Raw genomic sequence first — 25,217 nt, 5'->3', positions numbered from 1 at the left:
TAGCTCAAATCTTCCAACCCTGGCAGTATCCTTGTATGTCCTTTCTGAACCCTTTCAAGTTTCACGACATCCTTTTGAAAGCAGGGAGACCAGAATTACATGCAGTGTTCCAAAAGTGGCCTAACTAATGTCTTCTACAGCTGCAACATAACCTACCAACTCCCATACTCAATGCACTGACCAATAAAAGAAAGCATTCCAAACGCCTTCTTCACTATTCTGTTTAGATAGGACTCTACTTTCAGGAAACTATGAACCTTCACTCCAAGGTGCCTTTGTTCAGCAACACTCCTCAGGACTTTACCATGAAGTGTATTGTTTCGACATGGGGTAAACTCTCTTGCTTAATTTAAAAACAGCAACACTGAAAAGATTTATCTCGTGCAGTAATCTGTAAAACTTCGAGTGGCCAAGAACTACTTAAAGTAAAAATTAATTACTTTATTTCTTAAAGTATACGAGGGCATAATTAACTAACCACTATTTACAATTTCTTTCTCTAACCTATCTTTTACCTTCCCTTCTATAAGTGTGGCACTGAAAAAGCACAGCAGGTCAGGTAGCATCTGAGGAGCAGGAGAATCGAAGTTTCGGACATAAGCCCTTCATCAGGGAATGAGGCTTGTGGGTCGGGGCTGAGAAATAAATGGGAGCGGGATGGGGCTGGGGGGGAAGGTATATGGGAATGCGATAGGTAGATGAAGTTGGGGGAGAAGGTGATAGGTCGGAGAACAGGGTGGAGCGGATAGATGGGAAAGGTGATAGACTGTTCAAGAGGGTGGTGCCGAGTTGGAGGCTTAGGACCGGGATAATGTGGGGGATGGGAAATGAGGAAATTGATGATTTTCACATTAATCCCGTGTGGTTGCAGGGTCCCAAGGTGGAAGATGAGGCGTTCTTCCTCCAGGTGTCGGACATGTTACGGTGTTCTGACGTACCTTGCCAAAATGCAGAGCCTCACATTTATCAAAATTATAATCCACCTGCCAGTCCTTGGCCCATTGGCCCATCTAATCAAGATCCCATTGTATTCCTAGGTGACATACTTTGCTGTCCACTACACCTCCAATTTTGGTGTTATCTGCAAACTTACTAACCATACCTCCTATGTTCCCATCCAAATCATTTATATAAATGCTAAAAAGCAGTGGACTCAGCACTTTTCCTTGCGGCACACCACTGGTCACAGGCCTCCAGTCTGAAAAGCAACCCTCCACCACCACCCTCTGTCTTCTACCTTCGAGCCAGTTCTGGATCCAACTGTTCTAGTTCTCACTGTATTCCATGTGATCTAAACTCACTAACTAGTCTACCATGAAGACCTGTGTCGAGCACCTATTAAAGTCCATATAGATCAAGTCCACCACTTTGGCCTCATCAAACATCTTTGATTTTTTTCTTCAAAAAACTAAATTAAGTCAGTGAGACATAATTTCCCATGCACAAAGCCATGGTGATGATCCCTAATCAGTCCTGTTTTTCCAAATACATGTACATCCTGTCCCTCAGGAATCCCTCCAACAACATGCCCACCATTGATGTCAGACTCACTGGTCGATAGTTCCCTGGCTTTTTCTTACCATCTTTCTTAAATAGTGGCACCACATTAGCCACTAACATGGCTGACCGACAGAAAATGCATTACATTTCTAAATTGTCCTGGATCCGAAGAAAGATCATTGATCTAAACTCGTGACTCTGTTTCTCTGTTTACAGATGCTGTGAGGATTGTAAAATGTCTCCAGCATTTCCACTTTCTATCCAATTATTCTCCTCTCAATTGTATTGTGACTTTTACTGCATTAAAAATGTTACGTCAAGGTAACATCTGATTGTTGCTGTTGAAAGGTTGTTATGGACACCGACAGCTTAGATTCTGTTGATTCTATCGATTTATTTGCAAACATTTGTAGGTACAATTATGAAAATTACCAACCACAGAAAGGGAGCTCAATGCATTGCAGAAACAGAAGTGAAGCAATGAAGGGAATTGGTCTGAGGTTGGAGCAAGTTAGTGGACCTTCTCAGGGATTCTGTCCCTTACCATCCTACTTTCTGACTGGAACAGCATCATTTGAAGTTGTGAGATTAATAGCGATAGCTCATAGAGGTTTTGGTGCTGGGCTCAAATAGAATATTCAGGGCTGAGATAGATTTTTGCTCAGGGAGGGAATCAGGTGTTACAGGGAAAAGGCAGGAAAGTGGAGTTGTGGATTACCAGCTCAGCTGTTATCTCATTGGCACTGCAGACTCAATGGGCTGAATGGTTAACATCTGCTCCTATATCTGATGGTCTTACTAGGTCAGTGACATTGAAGCTCATTGAAGACCCTCCTGATCCCATCACCACTCTCTCATTGGGAGGAAGGAGGAACTGATTCAGCAACTCCACAACACTGTTCTGTGGGGTACATGCTGGATAGGAAATCTCACTGACTCAGTGGGTGGGCATTTCCATGACCAGTCCCCCACACCTGTCCTCCAAATGTTGATCACTTTTGGTGACAGGGGGGAGACTACCCCTGACAATGACCCTGCCCCGGTCCCAATCTCAACACATTAATGTGTGAAACACGCTCCCATGAGCGTGGCTGGCTAACATCTCTGGCAAGTGCAGGATAATGAGATGAGGATACACCAACACGGCAAAGCTAACCAGTTGAAAGAGTCTTAAGCTGCGATAGGGAGGGCTGCAAAACAGAATGCTGAGCTTTCTCTCTCCTGTCTTCACAGCTGGCAATTATCCAGAAAGTGATTGAAATTCACACCTTTGCAGTATTTTCTCCAACTTAACCTGCAATGAGAAACAGTGTCAGAGCTGCAGGCAGAGGGGCATGGAAACACAGGAGCAGGAGAAGGCGATTCAGCCCTTCGAGCTTACCCCACCATTCAATAGGATCATGGCTTACCATTCAACTCAGTATCCAGTTGCCACTTTCTCCCCAAAACTTTTTGATCCTTTTAGCCCTAACTATATCTAAAACTCAATAAGTAAAAGGTGCACGTTTATCCATACAAGTACATGTTCACTGTGGTGTAGAAATTGGCCATGTAACCCTTTCGGTCTCTGTTGGTATTCTGTTCCACACGAGCCTCTCTCTGTGTGGCTTTATCTAATCCCATCAACATTGCTTTCTCTTTCTTTCTCCCTCATGTATTTACTGAGCTTCCAAGTTCCTGGGAGTGATGATTCCCAACAATCCATCCTGGTCCACTCATGTCGACGTGATGGTCAAGAAAGCACATCGATGACATCTCTAATTATGCTCATGAAATTCAACATGTCCCCTACAGGGACTCTTACTGATGTTTATAGATGCACGAGTGAAAGCATCCTGTCTGGATGTATTGCACTGTGGTTTAGCAACTGCTTTTCCCAGGACCGTACGAAATTACAGAAGATTGTGAACACATCCCAGTCCATCACACAAAGCAGCCTTCCATTCATTGACTCCATCTATACTACCTGCTGCTTCAGGAAAGTACCAGCATCAAAGACCCCTCCCACCCCATTGCACTCTCACCCACTCTCTTCCATTGTGCAGAAGATATAAGAGTTTGAATAAACATAAAAACAGATTAAAGAACAGCTTCTTCTCCAATGTTATCAGACTTTTGAATGAATCTCCCAAATGTTATTTCTGATCTCTCTCTCTGCGACTGTAACACTGTATTCTGCACTCTGTTCTGCTACCCTGATGTACTTTGCATGTTACAATCTGCCTGTATCTCACATAAAACAAAAACCTTTCACTGGATCTCGGTACGTGTGACAACAATAAATCAATCAATCATCTTAAAGATATACAGTCATAGAGATCTATAGCATGGAAACAGACCCTTTGGTCCAGCAAGTCCATGCAGACCAGATATCCTAACCTAATCTAGTCCTATTTTCCAGTATTTAGCTCATATCCCTCTGAATCATTCCTATTGATGGACCAATTCAGGTATGTTTTAAATGTTATAATTGTACCAGCCTCCACCACTTCCTCTGGCAGCTCATTCCATACATGCATCACCCTCTGTGTGAAAAAGTTGCACTTTAGGTCCCTTTTAAATCTTTCCTATCTCACCTTAAACTTATGCTCTGTGGTTTTGGACTCCCCCATCCCGGGGAAGAGACCTTGGCTATTCACCCTATCCATGGCCCTCATGATTTTATAAATCTCCAAAAGCTCAACCCTCATCCTCCAACACTCCAAGGAAACAAATACTTTCCCTATAGCTCAAACTCTCTAACCTCGGCAACATCCTTGTAAATGTTTATAAATTATAAGCAGTGGACCCAGCACCAATTCTTGTGGCACACCACTGATCACAGGCCTCCAGTCTGAAAAGCAACCCTCCACCATCACCCTCTGTCTTCTACCTGAGCCAGTTTTGTATCCAAATGGCTAGTTCTCCCTGTATGCTCTCCATGTGATCTAACCTTGCAAACCAGTTTACCATGAGGAACTTTGTCTAACACCTTACTAAAGTCCACATAGATCACATTCACCACTTTGCTCTCATCAATCCTCTTTTTTACTTCTTCAAAAACTCAATCAAGTTATCTCGGTCAGTTTTCCTAGCCATTCCTTGTGGTGAAGTGAAAAGAGAGAGAAGAGAACTGTGAAGGAATAGTATCAGCAAAGACCATTAGGGTCCAATGGCCGTCGCCCTCCACTGAGCAGATCCTAAACAAACAAGAATGAGATAAACGGCCAATCGAGGTTTATGAATTGTTTAACTGATCAATTGTGCTTCAGAATGATTCATATCCACACAAAAAAGTAGTTTAATGTCACATTTGACAAAAAGGCATCGTCAATGTCACCTGCAAGATCTCCGCCGAGTCACAATTTATTGTAACATGGGACAACCATGCCTTTCCCATGGTATCCCTTCATCAAAGTCCTGGAACCTCTTTCCGTAACAGCACTGTGGGTGTACCTACAGCCCACCACCTTCTCAAAGGGCCATTAGGGATGAGCAATAAGTGTTGTTGGCACCAGCAATGCCTACCTTCCATGTAGAAACAAGGAGGAGAAAGGGTAATATGTCACAAGTTTTTTTTATTGCATTTGAACTCATGGTGTACGGATGGGCTTGCAAATGAAGGGAAGAATCACTGGGTGCATGAACGTTAGTTTCTTCGTTTTATTGATGAGTCATAAAACTATTGGACAGGGAAAGAAAGAGCTGTTCTTAGAACATCTCCCTGCTCTCATCTTAAGCTTTTAACATTGAATTTAAAGGCCGCTAGTTTTCTGGTCTAATAGATTTTCCGGATATTTTCTTCATCCCATGATATTACCTTGCAATGTGAGGTTGGTCCTTCACATTGGGTTCCACATAAGCCATACTTTTGATCAATTTTGAATTGTCAATACGAATTATTGAGGGAGTAAGTGCAAACAGAGGGTTTAACATACCAGGTCTCTATTCCGTTCTCTGTTGTTGCTATATACTTAGCACATCGGATGTCATCAGTGAGATCACCATCCATTAAACCTAAAAAAAACAATAAATAAATCCATTGTCAATTTCAACAAAGCAGCTGGGATACCATTGGGCCAGTGTAAGGTGCTGTGTGGGCCTGGGAGTCAGAGCAGGATTCAGAGCAGATGGCAAAGATAATTTATTCAATAAAACATAAAGTTCACCATAGGCTCCAAGGAACATAGGGCTGTTCCCTCATTTGAGATAGAGACAGAAAGTCAGAGAGGGATTACTGGTGGTGAGTTTTACCTGAGGGCCACCACATTTCAGATGAGGGACAATGTTCAGAAGGTGGGACCTTCATGAATTTCCTCAGTGGACTGTGCCTGTTCATACAAAGGGGAAATGTCTAAGCCAGCTATGGTTGGGATGGTAGGAGGGTGGCCTTGTACAATTGGCCTGTGGTGGCACAATTACTGTCAGCCTGCTTGTACCCGCTGTGGTGTGAAGAGAAGAGAGGGGGGAGTGGGTGGTTGCACTCTGAGAGGCAGGATGTGGTCAGCCTGACCATTGCCCACTTGAAGCTTTCTCCCCCAGCGGCTCAGTGAGGTCCTGCCTCCCAACCCGACAGATGACCCTTGTCACATCAGCAGCTGGAAACAGAGACCCTGGAGGGGACAGTATGGGTCTATCTCTGACAACCTCCTCCTCCTAGGCTGCTGTACCATTAATGGCCACTAGATGGAGTGGTGCTGCAGAGCTTCCAGCCTTTGATTAAATATCCCCCAAGTCCTACTCTCTCAATAGACAGAGAGGTGACTGATCGTGGATTAACCAGAGGGACACCACGCCTCGGGTGAGGGGAGGGGTGAGAAGGAGAGTCCTTCATGGTAACCTCAGTCGGAGCAGGAATTAAACCCATACTGTTGGGAGTCACTCTGAATCACAAACTGACCATCCAGCCAAATGAGCTAACCAACCTTGTATGCTGAGCTGGTTACTCAAAGGGTTAGGGCATCTTACTTTAGAGGAGGGGGTGAGGTTGCAGGACTCTAACTCCATAAAAGTTAAACTCAAAACAAACAGCACTGCAAGCTGACTCAGCACATCATTAGACTCTTAATCCCAGATATTTACTGAAATTAAATTCCACCATCTGCTCCCTCCTGTCCTCCATCCGGGCTCTGTTTAAAGTGCACCTCTCAAACAACACAACAAGGGCAAGGTGCTTTCTCCAGCAATACATAGTGAATGGAGGAGAGTTACACAGTGCAATTAATGACCATGAAATAAAACAACTGACAGCAGTGGAATTACTCAACAATCTCTGTTCAGACTGGGAACACTGATGGTGATGTACACAATCTGAAGCTACACTTTTCAAAGTACAAAAACACTTGGGCATTTTCCGAAGCAGTACCAATCCTTCCAGAAATACACACCATTCCTTATCTTATAATGACTTGGAGCCTTCTGTTCTCTTCCTACTAACTCACTCACTCAGATCCAGCGATGTTTATATCAATGAGCCTTCCCATTAATATTGGGTTAATGTGTTGGGTTGCTCATGTGTAATATGTATTAATCTTATTAAATTGATTTGAATTTTTTGGGACTGCATACTCAGGAAAGGGTTAAACATTGGGCTCCATAGGCATTGAGCTTCTAATGTCAATTTGATTTCAAACAATTTAACTCATGGGGGTTCGGCATTCTTTCATAAATCAGGAGAGATTAGAAAATGTCTCCTTGGCTAAAGGTCTCTCAAACACACCTGGTGGGAGAGTGGGACCTGGTATTATGAACCAGGCCAGACCACCTCAAAACATTTACAGGAAGTAGCCCGGACCCTAACTTTGCCCGTCATTTTAAGCAGGTGCAGAGCAGATATTCCAGGAGGGATGTAGCTGGTCTTTCTGCTGTAACTCAGTTGATTTATCTGAATTTGGATTGTTATCTGTCTGCTCCTGGTTTGTATCAACCATTTGATCAAACAGGGTCTCTACTATTTCCACGTCAACTTTCTTATCTGTAGTCTTTGATCTCTCCTGTTTCAACTGGTAACTTTGTGACCTCATTACCTCACAGTCCAGAAACATCCCAGACATGTGTCCTGCAATAGTTCAGTTGCCCTGAGTTTCCACTGGCTTTTCAACCACAGTAGGCAGCACTCCTACCTATGAAGCAGCTGTATCGTTAATAAGGACGAATTGAATTCCTGGAGCTGAGAGTTTGTCCAGTACTCCTACAACATGGTCTAAGAAGATCTGGCACTTCCTCTTTAATCAACCTCCGAACAGGTTGTACATTCTGGTGCAGCTTTCTAGTCTCCACTATGTGTTCCATTACTACTCCAACAAAATTCACTGGCTTATCCTGTTTTCCTATGTTAGGCTTCCCAGTGCGATTCCTAAACCACTGACACTGTGATTTCATGTGGCCTACTTTACTGCAGTGAAAACGCTGGAGTTTTTTAACTTCTCTTTCCCCTTCAAGGGTTTCCTTTTTACCTTGTGGTAAGTTATCCTTATGATCTTCACTGAGATCTACCTTTCCCTTTCCATGTGTGGATTTCTAGTTTCCCCAATTTCTATCCCTCATGGATTGAAATTGATGTTGATAGCCAAACTTTGATTTATGGACCAGCTCATAACTATCAACCATTTCAGCTGCTATTCTTGCTGTTTTAACTCTCTGCTCTTCCACATGAGCTCACATTACTTCAGGAAGTGAACTTTCGAATTCCTCCAAAATAACTGTCTCTCTAAGAGCGTCATAGGTTTGCTCTATTTTTAATGTTCGTATCCACATTTCAAAATTACTCTGTTTGATCCTTTGAAACTCAGTATAGGTTTGACCAGGGTCCCTCCTTAGATTCCTGAAACGTTGTTTATCGGCTTCTGGTACAAGCTCATATGCACTTAAAATGGTTTTCTTCACCTCCTCATACTCCCCAAATACTTCCTCTGATAGTGATCCAAATACCTCACTAGCCTTACCTGCAAGCTTTGTTTGGATCAATAAAACCCACATGGTCACTGGCCAACACTTTTGTTTAGCCACCTTTTCAAATGAGATGAAAAAGGCTTCCAAATCCATCTCTTCAAATTTAGGCCATGCTTGAATATATTTAAACAGATTCTCACCAGGCCTTTGGCTCCCATGGGTTTGCTCATCCTCACACTCTTCCTCACTGAGCTTAGCTTCAGCCTTTGTCTCCATCCTGTTAAGCTGACTTTCCTGCATAAATGCCAATTTCTGGAGGTTAAAACTCCCTTTCTTTCTTCCTTTCCTCTCTTTCCTTTTCTTTCTCTTCTTTCTCTCTCTTTCTCTCCCTTCATCTTTTTGTTCTGTGATTCATTTTTTTCTCTTTTCTTTGCTCTTATTTGCAATTCAACCTGTTTCATTTCTGTCATCGTTTCCTTTTCTTTTGGCGCTAACTCAAGCTGCTTCCTTTTCAATTGAATTTCAACCATCTCGAACCATTCTGATGTCATTTCCAGCAAATGTAAATGCTGAGCTATTGCTTTGATTATGTCTCCGTTCCTGATGGAAGGAGGCAGTTCCAACCCCAGCTTGTCTGCTAATTCCAGCAGCTTGACCTTAATCACCTTTGGCAAAACTCTGAAAGTCACTTCTTCCACCCCCAGAAAACTCTCGGTGATTGAAAGTGCCATTGATATCGCAAACACTGTTTAAATCAATCAAATACAACAGCCACAACACTAACACCTACCACGCACTGCCTTTGAGTCCAACAACACGAGTTCCAATTTGGAACTATAGAACAAATCCCAGACAACACCCCAGTCTGTTACGCACCAGGCCAGGTCCCCTCAAAACATTCCCCTCATAGCCCAGACCCTAATTCTGTAGTTGTTTTAAACAGCTGTAGAGTGGCTATTCCACGGGTGATACAAGCAGCCCAACCACTTTGTCATCAACAAAACAATTTATTTCCAAGATTACCGAATGAAATTCAAACAGAAGAGAACAGAAGACAGAATAATGTAACCTGCCCAAAAACCAAACAGATTATCCTAACTTAATTACACTGTTCTAACAAATTGCAACAATCCCCTTGGCAATACAGGAACAATCAAACACAGGGTCTCACAAGAGAGATGTCAGAGAGAGGAGGATCAGCATGGACTTGACTCTTTGAGGCCAGCAGCATCAAAACAGACTGATTACTTTCAGTGGTGCTGGAAGAGCACAGCAATTCAGGCAGCATCTAACGAGCAGCGAAATCGACGTTTCAGGCAAAAGCCACCTCCGCCCTCAGACCCTACCCCTCCAACCGTAACAAGGACAGAACGCCCCTGGTGCTCACCTTCCACCCTACAAACCTCCGCATAAACCAAATCATCCGCCGACATTTCCGCCACCTCCAAAAAGACCCCACCACCAGGGATATATTTCCCTCCCCACCCCTTTCCACCTTCCGCAAAGACTGTTCCCTCCGTGACTACCTGGTCAGGTCCACGCCCCCCTACGACCCACCCTCCCATCCTGGCACTTTCCCCTGCCACCGCAGGAACTGTAAAACCTGTGCCCACACCTCCTCCCTCACCTCTATCCAAGGCCCTAAAGGAGCCTTCCACATCCATAAAAGTTTTACCTGCACATCCACTAATATCATTTATTGTATCCGTTGCTCCCGATGCGGTCTCCTCTACATTGGGAGACTGGGCACCTCCTAGCAGAGCGCTTTAGGGAACATCTCCGAGACACCTGCACCAATCAACCAAACCTCCCCGTGGCCCAACATTTCAACTCCCCCTCCCACTCTGCCGTGGACATGGAGGTCCTGGGCCTCCTTCACCGCCGCTCCCTCACCACCAGAGGCCTGGAAGAAGAACGCCTCATCTTCCGCCTCGGAACACTTCAACCCCAGGGCATCAATGTGGACTTCAACAGTTTCCTCATTTCCCCTTCCCCCACCTCATCCTAGTTTCAAACTTCCAGCTCCGCACTGTCCCCTTGACTCGTCCGGACTTGTCCGACCTGCCTAGCTCCTTTTCCACCTATCCACTTCACCCTCTCCTCCCTGACCTATCACCTTCATCCCCTCCCCCACTCACCTATTGTACTCTATGCTACTCTCTCCCCACCCCCACCCTCCTCTAGCTTATCTCTCCACGCTTCAGGCTCTCCGCCTTTATTCCTGATGAAGGGCATTTGCCCGAAACGTTGATTTCGCTGCTCGGATGCTGCCTTAATTGCTGTGCTCTTCCAGCACCACTGATCCAGAATCTGGTTTCCAGCATCTGCAGTCATTGTTTTTACCTACCTGATTACTTTCAGTGAACAGCCCAACTACTAAAAGCCAAGCCACACCAGAGAGAAACTGAGCTGGGAGAATTGACCACAGCCCTTCCATTGTATCAGTGTTCTTTTTTAACCTTGAAAGCCTTTTGCCTGAGGCAGTATCTATTAGCTATAAACAAACTGGCCCTAAAACTCTTCAAACCTTGGACTTTTTGGAATCGCTGCGTTTATGACCTCTCTGAAAAAAAAAGCCAAGAGCAGCATAGCCTTGAAAGGAGCAGCATCGTCACCGGGCACTGAGCCACACTCGTTACCAGGCTACGTGTCCACCCACTTCACCCCTTCCAAAGTTTCCTGAAGAAGGGCTTATGCCCGAAATGTCGATTCTCCTGTTCCCTGGATGCTGCCTGACCTGCTGCGCTTTTCCAGCAACACATTTCCAGCTCTGATCTCCAGCATCTGCAGCCCTCACTTTCTCCTCAAAGTTTCCACACCCCCATCCACTGCTGGAAAATGTCAAAACAGACAGAGATCTGCACTGATATAGCACCAGTCACATCTTCAGTCATCTCAAATCAATATTTGAAGTGTAATCATGACTGCAATATTGGAATCTTGGCAGTCAATATGCAAGCAGTCAGCTTGAACAAGCTGCAATGTTATAAAGACAATATTGTTTTATTTTTTCAGTGGTTAGTTAACAGAAAAGGATTCAACCAGGGACACTACAAATCACTATTCTGGTCATCTTCAAACTTGAGTCCACGGGATTTTTGCCATCCCCCTGGGGAGTAGGCAGGGGCACACTTTAACATTTCATTCAAACGTTGGCACTTCTAGCAATGCTGCATTCCCTCAGCATCGCCCAGGGAACACCAGCCTGGAGTTTGTGCTCATGGCTGTGGGACAGGCTTCAAACTTATCACTTCTAATTCAGAGATTGCGAGAGCTCACTGTTACACATGTACCTTTTGTTCAAGAGATGACACTGTGCTGCGCTAAATGTGTGTGTACAATGTTGTGACTCTGCCTGGACGTTAATTCACTGTGGTTCTTCAAAGCTGCTCATCAGATCGTTTGCTGTTACATCTGCTTCATATCTTACGGTGTGTTTTACGGCTTCAGTAATCAAACCCACAGAGTTAATTAACCTCTGATTAATAATTGCTTATTTGGCCATAATCATCAACATCACACAAAAAAACTAAAAGAACTGTGGATGCTGGAAATCTGAAACAAAAACAGAAATTGCTGGAAAAAACTCAGCAGGTCTGGTCAGGCAGCATCTGCAGAGAGAAATCAGAGTGGATGTTTTGTATCCAATGACCCTTCTGCAGGGTTTAGCTCTGAAGAAGGGTCACCGGACCTGAAATGTGAACTCTGCTTTCTTTCCACAGATGCTGCTCGATCTGCTGAACATTTCCAGCAATTTCAGCTTTTGTTTCTGATCTGGATGTAGGTTTGCTCGCTGAGCTGGAAGGTTCATTTTCAGACATTTCATCACCATACTAGGTAACATCTTCAGTGAACCTCCAAATGAAGCACTGCTGGTGTAGCCTACTTTCTATTTACATGTTTGGGTTTCCTTGGGTTGGTGATGTCATTTCCTGGGGTTGCACCATTTCCTATGGTGATGTTATTTCCGGTTCTTTTTCTCAGGGGGTGGTAAATGGGATCCAAGTCAATGTGTTTGTTGATAGAGTTCCAGTTGGACTGCCATGCCTCTAGGAATTTTCATGCATGTCTCTGTTTGGCTTGTCCTAGGATGGATATGTTGTCCCAGTCAAAGTGGTGTCCTTCCTTATCTGTATGTAAGGATACTAGTGAGAGAGGGTCACGTCGTCTTGTGGCTAGTTGATGTTCATGTATCCTGGTGGCTAGTTTTCTGCCTGTTTGTCCAATGTAGTGTTTGTTACAGTCCTTGCACGCTATTTTGTAAATGACGTTAGTTTTGCTTGTTGTCTGTATAGGGTCTTTCATTAGCTGCTGGTTTAGTGTATTGGTGGGTTTGTGGGCCACCATGATGCCAAGAGGTCTGAGTAATCTGGCAGTCATTTTCGAGATGTCTTTGATGTGGGGGAGAGTGGCTTGGGTTTTTGGACGCGTTTTGTCTGTTTGTTGGGGTTTGTTGCTCAGAAATCGGTGGACTGTGTTCACTGGGTACCCGTTCTTTTTGAATACACTATATAGGTCATTTTCCTCTGCTCCGTGTAGTTCCTTTGTGATGCAGTGTATGATGGCTCATTGAGATAATACTCTGATGCAACTTGGTTTGTGGGTGTTGGGATGATTGCTTCTGTAGTTCAGTATTTGGTCTGTATGTGTTGTTTTCTTGTTGACGCTGGTTTGAAGTTCCCCATTGGCTGTTTGCTGTACTGCAACTTCTAGGAATGACAATTTGTTACTGTTTTCCACCTCTTTAATGAATTTTATGCCATTAATGGTATCATTGATGATCTTGAAGGTTTTATGCCTTACTGGACACGTAGCCTGGTAACGAGTGTGGCTCAGTGCCCGGTGACAATGCTGCTCCTTTCAAGACTATGCTGCTCTTGGCTTTTTTTTCAGAGAGGTCTTAAACGCAGCGATTCCAAAAAGTCAAGGTTTGAAGAGTTTTAAGGCCAGTTTGTTTATAGCTAATAGATACTGCCTCAGGCAAAAGGCTTCCAAGTTTTAAAAAAAACCCTGTATAATGAAAGGGCTGTGGTCAGTTCTCCCAGCTCAGTTTCTCTGTGGTGTGGCTTGGTTTTTAGTAGTCAGGCTGTTCACTGAAAGTAATCAGTCAGTTTTGATGCTGCTGGCCTCAAAGAGTCAGGTCCATGCTGATCCTCCTCTCTCTGACATCTCTCTTGTAAGACCCTGTGTTTGATTTTTCCTGTTTTGCCAAGGGGTGTTGTGGGGATTGTTGCAATTAGTTAGAATAGCACCATTAAGTTAGGGCAATCTGTTGGGTTTTTTGGGTAGGTTAAATTTCTCTGTCTTCTGTTCACTTCTGTTTGAATTTCATCCGGTAATATTGTAAATAAATTGTTTTGTTGATGACAAAGTGTTTGCCTGCTTGTATCACCCGTGGAATAGCCACTCTACAGCTGTTTAAAACAACTACAGAATTAGGGTCTGGGCTATGAGAGGAATGTTTTGAGGGGACCTGGCCTGGTGCGTAACAGACTGGGGTGTTGTCTGGGATTTGTTCTATAGTTCCAAATTGGAATTCGTGTTGTTGGACTCAAAGGCAGTGCGTGGTAGGTGTTAGTGTTGTGGCTGTTGTATTTGGTTGGTTAAAGAGTGTTTGGGATAGCAATGGCTCTTCCAGCGTTTCCACTGCAATAAAGTAAACCACATGAAATCACAGTGTTGATGGGTTAGGAAAAGCACTGGGAAGCCAGATGTAGGAAAACAGGATAAGCCAGTGAATTTTGTTGGAGTAGTAACAGAAAGCACAGTGGAGGCGAGAAAGCTGCCCCAGAATGTACAAGCTGGTCGGAGGTTGATTTGCCAGATGATCTTCTTAGACCATGTACCTGCGAAAGTAAAGTTTACTCGCACAATCCAGGAGCAGCAGGTAAAAAGGTTACAATATTAAGAGATACAGGATCCCCTCAGTCCGTGATGTTGAAAGCTGAGGAGATATGTACTTCTGAAGGACTATTGCCAGAAAAGCTGCTAGTAACTGGAATTCACGATGAAACAAGTAGTGCTCAATTATGTAAAGTCAGGTTAGAGTGTCCAGTGAAGAGTGGAGAAGTCGTGGTTGGAGTATTGGACAAACTCTCAGCTCCAGGAATACAATTTGTCCTTATTAACGATACAGCTGCTTCATAGGTAGGAGTGCTGCCTTCTGTGGTTGAAAGACCAGTGGAAATTCAAGCAACTGAACTATTGCAGGACACATGTCCTGGGATGTTTCTGGACTGTGAGGTAATGAGGTCACAAAGTCACCAGTTGAAACACGAGAGATCAAAGAGTACAGATAAGAAAGTTGACGTGGAAATAGTAGAGACCCTGTTTGATCAAATGGCAAACCAGGAGCAGATAGATAACAATGCAAACATCCTTATCTCATATAAATCAACTGAGCTACAGCAGAAAGATAAAAAATTAAAACAATTGTATCAAAAGGCATACACAGAAAAAGAATCTGAATGCATACTTGAATGTTACTATTTTAAAACTGATATCTGAATGAGGAAATGAAGGCTTATTCCTGCTGATGAGAAATCAGCAAAATTCATCAAGTCATACTGCCAGTGGGGTACGGAAAGGAAGTGTCGCGGACCATCAAGAACTTCAACCTGAGCTACAAATCTTTTCAAAACTCACTTGTTTCTGGTCATTAACATGATATTCCTCACTGAGTCACATCCAATCACAGAAAACCACCAAAGTAATAATCACATTTTGTGTAGAAACTTACTATCACAGCTGACACGGCAGCGTCGGTAGGGAACATAGTTGTCTGAATTTCCACACCATTTGTCATCGCTGATTTGGAAAATCCCATATTTAGTAACTTTTCTCGTCATGTATTCAGTCCAATGAAATACTGTTTTAATTGTGTTGAATCCACTTTCATTGTCAACCAAGCACACCCCTGCAGTTAAAATGACATAAAGGACATTTGGCCATAATATTTGACAGACACATGTTCAAACATGAGTTCTCTGAGGCTCAATAGTTCCACACTTTGCCAGAGTTACTAGTCAATCCTGAATTGCAAATTTATTAATTAGACACTGCCATTCGCAACTCTGAGCCATAAAGCAAAGCAGACATTTTTTCTCAATATTTTTCAATGTGCAAAGACTTTGTCTTTCTATTTTTTGTGTTTGTTTTTAAAACTGTCTGATTTGAATGAGAAAGAACCATTAGTTCAGGGGATTAGCAAGGATGCATGCAGTTTTAAAAGGAAAGGATTTGTGAACCCTGTTGTTGTAGCTGTGATGTATGTTTACAAATGAAGCTGGTTGGTGTGGACTAGGGACGAATTATCAGTGACAAAGGTCCTCCATCCACAAATAACATGGTGGTGGTTGTTCACTGAACAGCTTGGGCTCTGACAAAGATGGAGGGACATTAGACAGATCAGAAGGGATCATCACCTCAGGGGATCTCCCATCCACCGCCTCCAACCTCATAGTCCCACAACCCCGTACCGCCCGCTTCTACCTCCTGCCCAAAATCCACAAACCTGACTACTCTGGCCGACCCATTGTCTCAGCCTGCTCCTGCCCCACCGAACTCATCTCTGCATACCTCGACACGGTCCTGTCCCCCTTAGTCCAAGAACTCCCCACCTCCGTTCGGGACACCACCCACGCCCTCCACCTCCTCCATGATTTTCGCTTCCCCGGTCCCCAACACCTTATCTTCACCATGGACATCCAGTCCCTGTACACCTCCATCCCCCATCATGAAGGTCTCAAAGCCCTCCGCTTCTTCCTTTCCCGCCGTACCAACCAGTACCCTTCCACTGACACCCTCCTTCGACTGACTGAACTGGTCCTCACCCTGAACAACTTCTCTTTCCATTCCTCCCACTTCCTCCAAATGAAAGGAGTAGCCATGGGCACCTGCATGGGCCCCAGCTTTGCCTGCCTCTTCGTAGGATATGTGGAACAGTCCATCTTCCGCAACTACACTGGCCCCACCTCCCACCTTTTTCTCCGTTACATTGATGACTGTATCGGCACTTCCTCGTGCTCCCATGAGGAGTTGAACAGTTCATCCACTTCACCAACACCTTCCACCCCGACCTCAAATTCACCTGGACAGTCTCAGATTCCTCCCTCCCCTTCCTCGACCTTTCTATTTCTATCTCAGGCGACCGAATCAACGCGGACATCTACTACAAACCGACTGACTCCCACAGCTACCTGGACTACACCTCCTCCCACCCTGCCCCCTGTAAAAACGCCATCCCATTCTCCCAATTCCTTTGTCTCCGCCGCATCTGCTCCCAGGAGGACCAGTTCCAAAAACGCACAACCCAGATGGCCTCCTTCTTCAAGGACCGCAATTTCCCCCCCGACGTGGTCGACGATGCCCTCCACCGCATCTCTTCCACTTCCCGCTCCTCCGCCCTTGAGCCCTGCCCTCCAACTGCCACCAGGACAGAACCCCACTGGTCCTCACCTACCACCCCACCAATCTCCATGTACAGCGCATCATCCGCCGTCATTTCCGCCACCTCCAAACGGACCCCTCCACCAAGGATATATTTCCCTCCCCTCCCCTATCAGCATTCCGTAAAGACCACTCCCTCCGTGACTCCCTCGTCAGATCCACACCCCCCCACCAACCCAACCTCCACTCCCGGCACCTTCCCCTGCAACCGCAGGAGGTGCAAGACTTGCGCCCACACCTCCCCCCTCACCTCCCTCCAAGGCCCCAAAGAAAACTTCCATATCCGCCACAAATTCACCTGCACCTCCACACGCATCATCTATTGCATCCGCTGCACCCGATGTGGCCTCCTCTATATTGGGGAGACAGGCCGCCTACTTGCAGAGCGTTTCAGGGAACACCTCTGGGACACCCGGACCAACCAACCCAACCACCCTGTGGTTCAACACTTCAACTCCCCCTCCCACTCCACCGAGGATATGCAGGTCTTTGGACTCCTCCATCGCCAGACCACAACAACACGACGGTTGGAGGAGGAGCGCCTCATCTTCCGCCTAGGAACCCTCCAACCACAAGGGATGAACTCGGATTTCACCAGTTTCCTCATTTCCCCTCCCCCCACCTTGTCTCAGTCAAATCCATCGAACTCAGCACCGCCTTCCTAACCTGCAATCTTCTTCCTGACTTCTCCACCCCCACCCCAGTCTGACCTATCACCCTCACCTTGACCTCCCTCCACCTATCACATTTCCAATGCCCCTCCCCCAAGTCCCTCCTCCCTACCTTTTATCTTAGCCTGCTGGACACACTTTCCTCATTCCTGAAGAAGGGCTTATGCCCGAAACATTGATTCTCCTGTTCCCTGGATGCTGCCTGACCTGCTGCGCTTTTCCAGCAACACATTTTCAGATCAGAAGGGAAGCCCACAGGTCTGTAGCAGCCAAAAGACAGTCTAAGCTCCAGAAAAACATCAAACTAGAGTTGGCAACCATACTTTCTGCCTAGCCATGATTTGGAGATGCCGGTGTTGGACTGGGGTGTACAAAGTTAAAAATCACACAACACCAGGTTATAGTCCAACAGGTTTAATTGGAAGCACACTAGCTTTCGGAGCGACGCTCCTTCATCAGGTGGTAGTGGAGGGCTCGATCGTAACACAGAATTTATAGCAAAAATTTGCAGTGTGATGTAACTGAAATTATACATTGAAAAATTGATTGTCTGTAAGCCTTTCATCTGTTAGAATACAGTGATAGTTTCACTTCTTTCATGTGTAAATCACAAAATCTTTTTTTAAAAAGTTGCATTCTCGGGTTAGCTGTTAACAATGGTGATAGCTCGACAATGTGTTGAAGGTGTTAGCCCCCTGTGTTCTCTGTCTATGACCTGATGTTTAGATTGATTCTAATCTAAAAAGTGAGATAACAGAGTTTTACATAAATTCATGCAGTTTTTGAGCTCAGAGTTCGACATGAATGTATGCAGTTTTTGAACTAAGTACAATGTAACCCTGCAAGTACAAATTCACCCCACAAACTATATGTGTGCATGTGGGTCTTTGTCTGTCTGTGTGTGTCTGTCTGCCTGGGGTGGGGATTGTGAGTGTGAGAAAGTGTGTGTGTGTGTGTAGTGAGTGCAGAGTGTCTTAGGTCTGTGAGGGAGTGCATGTGTGAGTGTGGGAGTGTGTGTGTCCATAAGGGTGTGTGTGGGTGTCTGTGTGCGCATCTGTGTGCACTTGTGTCCGTGTGTATGTGAGAGTGTGTGTGTAGGAATATCTGTGTGTGTGTGTAGTGCAATGGTGATCACCTGTAATATAACATGAACCCAAGGTCCCGGTTGAGGCCCTCCCTATGGGTACCGAACTTAGCTATCAGCCTCTGCTCGGCCACTTTTCTCTGCTGCCTGTCCCGAAATCCACCTTGGAGGATGGTCACCCGAAGGTCCGAGGCTGAATGTCCTGGACCACTGAAGTGTTCCCCAACTGGGAGGGAACCCTCCTGTCTGTTGATTGTTGTACGGTGCCCATTCATCCGTTGTCGTAGCCTTTGCTCGGTTTCCCCAATGTACCATGCCTCCAGGCATCCCTGCCTGCAACGTATAAGATAGACAACGTAGGCTGAGTCACATGAGTACCTGCCATGTACACGGTGGGAGGTGTTCCCACGCGTAATAGCGGTATCCATGTCCACACTCCGCTGAAGCTCCTCGACTGCTGCCTGAACTGCTGTGCTCTTCCAGCACCATTGATCCACATCTTGCAGCGTCCACCGTGACAGGGTTGTATGGAATTGTCCTGAGAGCCGGACAGTTTGCTACGAACAATGATCTGTTTGAGGTTTGGCGGTTGTTTAAAGGCAAGTAGTGGAGATGTGTGGAAGGTCTTGGTGAGGTGCTCATCCTCATTGATAATGTGTTGCAGGTCACAAAGAACATGGCATAGTTTTTCAGCCCCTGGGAAATACTGAACAATGAAGGGTACCCTGTCAGTTGCAGCCCGTGTCTGTCTCCTGAGGAGGTCATTACGGTTCCTTGCTGTCGGAACTGGCATTCGATGAGTTGAGCATTATATCCCGTTCTGCAAGTACAAATTCACCTCATAAAATATATGTATGCATGTGGGTCTTTGTCTGTCTGTGTGTGTCTGTCTGGGGTGGGGGTTGTAAGTGTGTAAGTGTGTGTGTGTAGGAATATCTGTGTGTGTGTGTAGTGCAATGGTGATCACCTGTAATGTGACATGAACCCAGTGGTCCAGGACATTCAGCCTCAGACCTTCGGGTGACCATCCTCCAAGGTGGATTTCGGGACAGGCAGCAGAGAAAAGTGGCCGAGCAGAGGCTGATAGCTCAGTTCGGTACCCATAGGGCGGGCCTCAACCGGGACCTTGGGTTCATGTCACACTACAGGTGATCACCATTGCACTACACACACACACACACACAGCTTTTCCTACACACACACACTCTCACATACACATGGACACAGGTACACACAGACGCGCACACAGACACCCACACACACCCTTATAGACACACACACTCCCACATTCACACATGCACCCCCTCACAGACTTAAGACACTCTGCACTCACTACACACACACACACTTTCTCACACTCACAACCCCCACCCCAGACAGACAGACACACACAGACAGACAAAGACCCACATGCACACATATAGTTTGTGGGGTGAATTTGTACTTGCAGAGTTACATTGTACTTAGTTCAAAAACTGCATACATTCATGTAGAACTCTGAGCTCAAATACTGCATGAATTTATGTAAAACTCTGTTATCTCACTTTTTAGATTAGAATCAATCTAAACATCAGGTCATAGACAGAGAACACAGGGGGCTAACACCTTCAATATATTGTCTAGCTATCACCATTGTTAACTGCTAACCCGAGAATGCAACTTTTTAAAAAAAGGTTTTGTGATTTACACATGAAAGAAGTGAAACTATCACTGTATTCTAACAGATGAAAGGCTTAACAGACAATCAATTTTTCAATGTATAATTTCAGTTACATCGCACTGTAAACTTTTGCTATAAATTCTGTGCCTTACAATTGTGCCCTCCACAATCACCTGATGAAGGAGTGTTGCTCCGAAAGCTAGTGTGCTTCCAATTAAACCTGTTGGACTATAACCTGGTGTTGTGTGATTTTTAACTTCCTGCCTAGCAGTAGTTCCCCAAGTAATTGTCAGTGTGTTTTTCGTAATAATATAGAATAGGCAGTGAACTGCAGAATGTAGGCGGTCACATTTTCTGCTCGAAATGTTGGTAAAGTTACAAATTATTTTTCAGCGTCCGTTATAAATATTCAAGAGCTCAGAAACTGGATAGTCAGTCAAACAGTTCCCTGATGGTGTTTATGCTAGTTCTGATTCGGAGATGCCGATGTTGGACTGGGGGTGGACAAAGTTAAAAAGACATCCACAAGTGTCTCAGCCTTGAATATACTGAATAACCCAGCCTCAATGACTCTGCAGGAAATAATAGCTCAAATTCACAACACCCTGAGAGAAATAATTCCCCCTCATCTCTGTCAGGAATGGGCAGACCCCAGTTCTGAGATGCTGCCCTCTGGTCCTAAACCAGAGGTGAAAGAGGGGTCTCAGACCCAGTGAGGCAACTTGAAAGCATTGTCTTTGTTTACAACATGGAAACAGTGAAACTCACAGTCTCCCAGGTTATATCCTAAATATCCATCCAATCCATTTTCCTTGAAAATCTTGCCAACTTCACATTTCTCAAAGATAACGGCACCCGTGGCAGTGAGCAGCAGACTGAGAGCAACAAATGTCTTCATCGTCTGAGGCTAAAATATTCAGTTCCACTCACAATCTTCCCCAAACTGGAGTCTGCATTACAAGAGGAGGAAGAAAAATTACTTTTTAAATTGTTAAATATCCCAGTGAGTTAACAATAACCAGAGGGTGGTTGTTACAAACAGACTGTGATTGAGGTTCCCCATTTCATTCCGCTCCCACACCAGTAACCCCCCCAACTGTCACATTCCCGGGTGTGAGGGGATGGACTGGTTCCCCTCTTTCTCCACCCAGCCCCTCGGTTGGTTAGACACTTGTGGATGTCTTTCTCCCAAACCACATGAACCGATACCTTCAAAGGAACAATTTAAACAGGCTTTCTGGTATTAGCCAGAAGTTCTGAGTTTTTTAATGCCTAAAAATAGGCAAATTAATAACACAATATACATACACATGGATTAGAAATTAGAGGCCATTCCAAAAACACTACAATGTAAAAAGAACAAGATGTATTCCTGAACAGATTCAGAGTTGTACGCAAAGTGCAGACAGTTGAACGTTACAGGCGTTTCCGTGGAAATTACTGATAGCCTTGGTGCTGCAAGTTGAACAGTCAGATTCACAATCCTCTGATTTACAACTTTGTGAAGATTCTGTAGTTCTGATTTCTTTTAACAGTGACTGAATTCCAGTATTCAGGATCAGCAAAAATCCATTTATTGCTCTGTTTCTTTCTGTCAGGTTTGCAGTACTTGGAGAGATTGTCATCTTTACCTGTAACACAGGGGTCCTTCTCATTATTTGACTGTGATGTGTCTGACATAGTAGGGTTTGGTTGGTACATACAGGAATGTTCAGTCCCACAATGACACTGGGGGACTAGCAAGTGATGCTGGTCTGGACAGGTGTGCTCACACCTCATGAAAGATTATTTACAAAATCCTTTCTCCCATAGGCAACACAATCTGTGAATATAGTCTTGCAATTTTCAATGGACCCTGGTTGCAATTGCAGCAGTATGATGAAAATCTACAGACCCTCAGAGTCAGCAGGATCCCCCAAATTCTTGACCTTTCAATCACAACCCACCAAAAGTGGCAGAGACTGCAGATCACACTTTGAACTCCTCTGCCATTTCAGAACCCACCAAAACGGACAGGATGTAAGTGATCCATCATGGACCATGGTTAAGTCCTTACTGACTGACCCGGCAGAGCAATGGGAACCTCGGTTGCAAGTTTCACTGGAACATTTGTCCCTCTGACTGTGCACAGTCCCTCAGTACTGCACAGATTCCACCCACCTGGATTATGGGCCCAAGCCGGGGGTGTGTGAATTGAGCTGGAACTGTAAGTGCCTCCCCCGATCTTGTTGCACTTGACCCTGGTCGGCTCATTCCACAAGGACACCTGTCCAGATACACAGAGTGGGAGAGACAGCTACCCACCTCACAGGGATGGAGTTGGAACACTCTTCACTCACGGCACTGTATTCTGATCATGCAAAGTAATTACACTGTGAGATGTGGGTTTCTTTAAGCCACCTCCTGAAGCTGCATCGATTTACAGATTTCCTTTCCTAAGCTATTGCCCAGTTACACATCGGAATAATTGTACAGACTTACTGTGTGTTAGAAGGAAACGGGCTGGGTGAACAGGCTGTCCCTCAGACCCCTCTGGCAAATAGAGACAGATATCCCCACCTTAAATCCAGTGGGCAGAATGAGATCACTGTCCTTTCTAATCCCATCCGTCCCTTCATAACTGAAAACAACATGTTCCTCTCTCACTGCCAACAGGAGCTAATGTGACATTTCCAATTATTGAACTCTGGTTTTGGCAACTCTCCCCCTCCTGGAAGCTGGGGCTGAGAGACAGAAGGAGGGACGGTGGGTTGGGGTGTGTAGAGGCTGGGTGGGTTAATGAGCTGGAGACATATTCAACAGGACTCAGTGTCCAACAGTTTTTCAAAGCACAGAGTGAGACATGGTGTCCATGCCCAATGTGGTCAACACCTTGTCATTAACCCCAATGTCCTGCTTGGGATAGAACATCATGTCCTTGCGCTAACAGCTTGATGTTTAAATATTACAGCAGCACAAAATATCACTAACCAGTGATTAGATTCACTACAGTATCGAATCAGGCCCTTCGGCCCAACAAGTCCACACCATCCCTCCAAAGACTCACCTACCGATGTCCATTCTCTGATCCTGTATTTACTTCTGACTAATACACCTAACACTGTGGGGTAGTTTAGCTTGGCCAATTCACCTGACCTGCACATCATTGGATTGTGGGAGGAAACCGGAGCACCCGGAGGAATCCCACGGAGACACGGGGAGAATGTGCAAACTCCACACAGTCAGTCGCCCGAGGTGGGAATCGAACCTGATGCTGTGAGGCAGCAGTGCTAACCACTGAGCTACCATGCCATTCCAATGCGATAATAAAGATTGTTGATGCTATTTCCTTTACTGCATTTTCTTAGAAACATCTCCAACTTGGGACCTCTAGCATCTTTATGTATTCGAGGTCTGTTACATAAAAAAAGATAAAAATCATACACCAGGTAACAGTCCAACAGGTTTATTTGGAAGCACTAGCTTTCAGAGCGCTGCTCCTTCACCAGGTGGTTGTGGAGTGTAAAATCATAAGACACGGAAATTATAGCAAAATTTATATGATCGCCTACTCCACAATCACCTGATGAAGGAGCAGTGCTATGAAAGTGAGTGCTTCCAGTTAAACCTGTTGGACTATAACCTGGTGTTGTGTGATTTTTAACTTTGTCCACCCCAGTCCAGCAACAGCTCCATCACAGCATAAAAAAGAAAGATTTACAAAGATGAGCAGGTTATAGAACTTGTCTGGGTGGATTTGTGAAGTAAAGAGGGATAGAGGTTATTAATGGCTACTGTCACAGCAGATAATGAGGCAGGATACACAGAAATCAATGAAGCTTATTGGGGAGAATATATAATCAGAGATGTTAATTTTCACTCAGGCAATGGGAAGTCAAGCAGCATGAATTCCAGAGGCAAAATCTTGAGTTAATTCAAATCTGCTTTTTGGAACAATAAAGAAAACTTGAACAATTTTTGAACAAACCAGAAAACTGGCCACAATTAATTTAATACAAATTACCTTTAAGTGATGAAGCACTGAACTAATAGTTACCATACTATAATACTTTAATATTTATGACAGAAAAGAGTGATTCACAGAATAATGTTTAAAGTTTAGGTCAGACGGACATTGGAGGGATTTGGGTGAGGCAGGGTTTAACCACAAGTGATTCCACTTCACAGAATCATCCTGTGATCTCTGTTTATTTCAAAATGACAGGCTGGAATGTAGGGAATTGGGAAGATCTTCCATTACTCTAGCAAAAGAAAGAGATACAGCAAAGATCTAGGAGTGAAAGTAATTTGAAACAAATCTGATAAATGGATGTTGCAAAGGGATAAATTTGGATCAAGCTGCTGATACGGTGACATTAGATCTGTTCAAGGTCTTCTTGTGTCAGTAGAGTTGAGGTCTTAAAGTCTTGAGTTTCGACTGAATGAATAATCTCCTGTTCCAATGTTTCTTTCCTTATCTTTCTGATAGCTAAGGAGTGGCAATGTGTTCTTTCCGAGAACAACAGATGGTACATTTCCTTGAGAAAGGGGAACACTATTTCTTAAAAATAACTTTAACTCCGGAAATTCCTTTTCAAGTTAGAGTAAAAAGAAAACTACAAAACATACTTGAGCAAGATAAAGATCATGGTGTCACTTTAATATAGAGTTTTTCTTAACAAGGGGGTTGAGATTAAACTATAGCTCCTTGATTTATATGGAGTGCTTTGCAGAAGGGTTAAAGTGAAGACATTTACTTTAATTCCTTCATGTGCTATCACTAGGTTGCAGTGGAAACTTGCAGTTGATGGTGTTTCCACTTGTATGCCTTACTTGCTTTCCTCCCTGAGTTTCAAAGCTGTTGTCGCGAGAGCTTTTGTCAAAGTTATTTCAATGCCTCTTGTGAATAAGACACACTACTGCCACCATTCACAATCGATGAGGGAGTGAGTAGATAAGGTGATGATCGACATGCAAGTCAAGCGGGGTGCTTGGTCCTGGATGG

General features: G+C 44.6%; 1 protein-coding gene and 1 pseudogene across 1 annotated transcript; both read right to left on the bottom strand.

Annotated features, from left to right (window-relative positions):
• Positions 1-1,897: 1,897 nt before the first annotated feature.
• On the bottom strand, positions 1,898-21,363 carry LOC122554854 (lysozyme C-like). Its single transcript, XM_043700200.2, has 4 exons — positions 21,002-21,363; positions 15,110-15,286; positions 5,418-5,496; positions 1,898-2,794 (listed from the first exon to the last, which is right to left on the bottom strand). The coding sequence occupies exons 1-4, from the start codon at positions 21,129-21,131 to the stop codon at positions 2,728-2,730; spliced, it is 453 nt and encodes a 150-aa protein (XP_043556135.1). The 5' UTR covers positions 21,132-21,363; the 3' UTR covers positions 1,898-2,727.
• Positions 12,430-14,974, bottom strand: LOC148148488 (uncharacterized; annotated as a pseudogene).
• Positions 21,364-25,217: the final 3,854 nt, after the last annotated feature.

The sequence above is a fragment of the Chiloscyllium plagiosum genome, unplaced genomic scaffold (genome assembly GCF_037043375.1).
Source record: "Chiloscyllium plagiosum isolate Xiang-an unplaced genomic scaffold, Cpla_swu_hap1 HiC_scaffold_12, whole genome shotgun sequence".
NCBI lineage: Eukaryota > Metazoa > Chordata > Chondrichthyes > Orectolobiformes > Hemiscylliidae > Chiloscyllium > Chiloscyllium plagiosum.
This window is presented reverse-complemented; position numbering and strand designations above follow the sequence as displayed.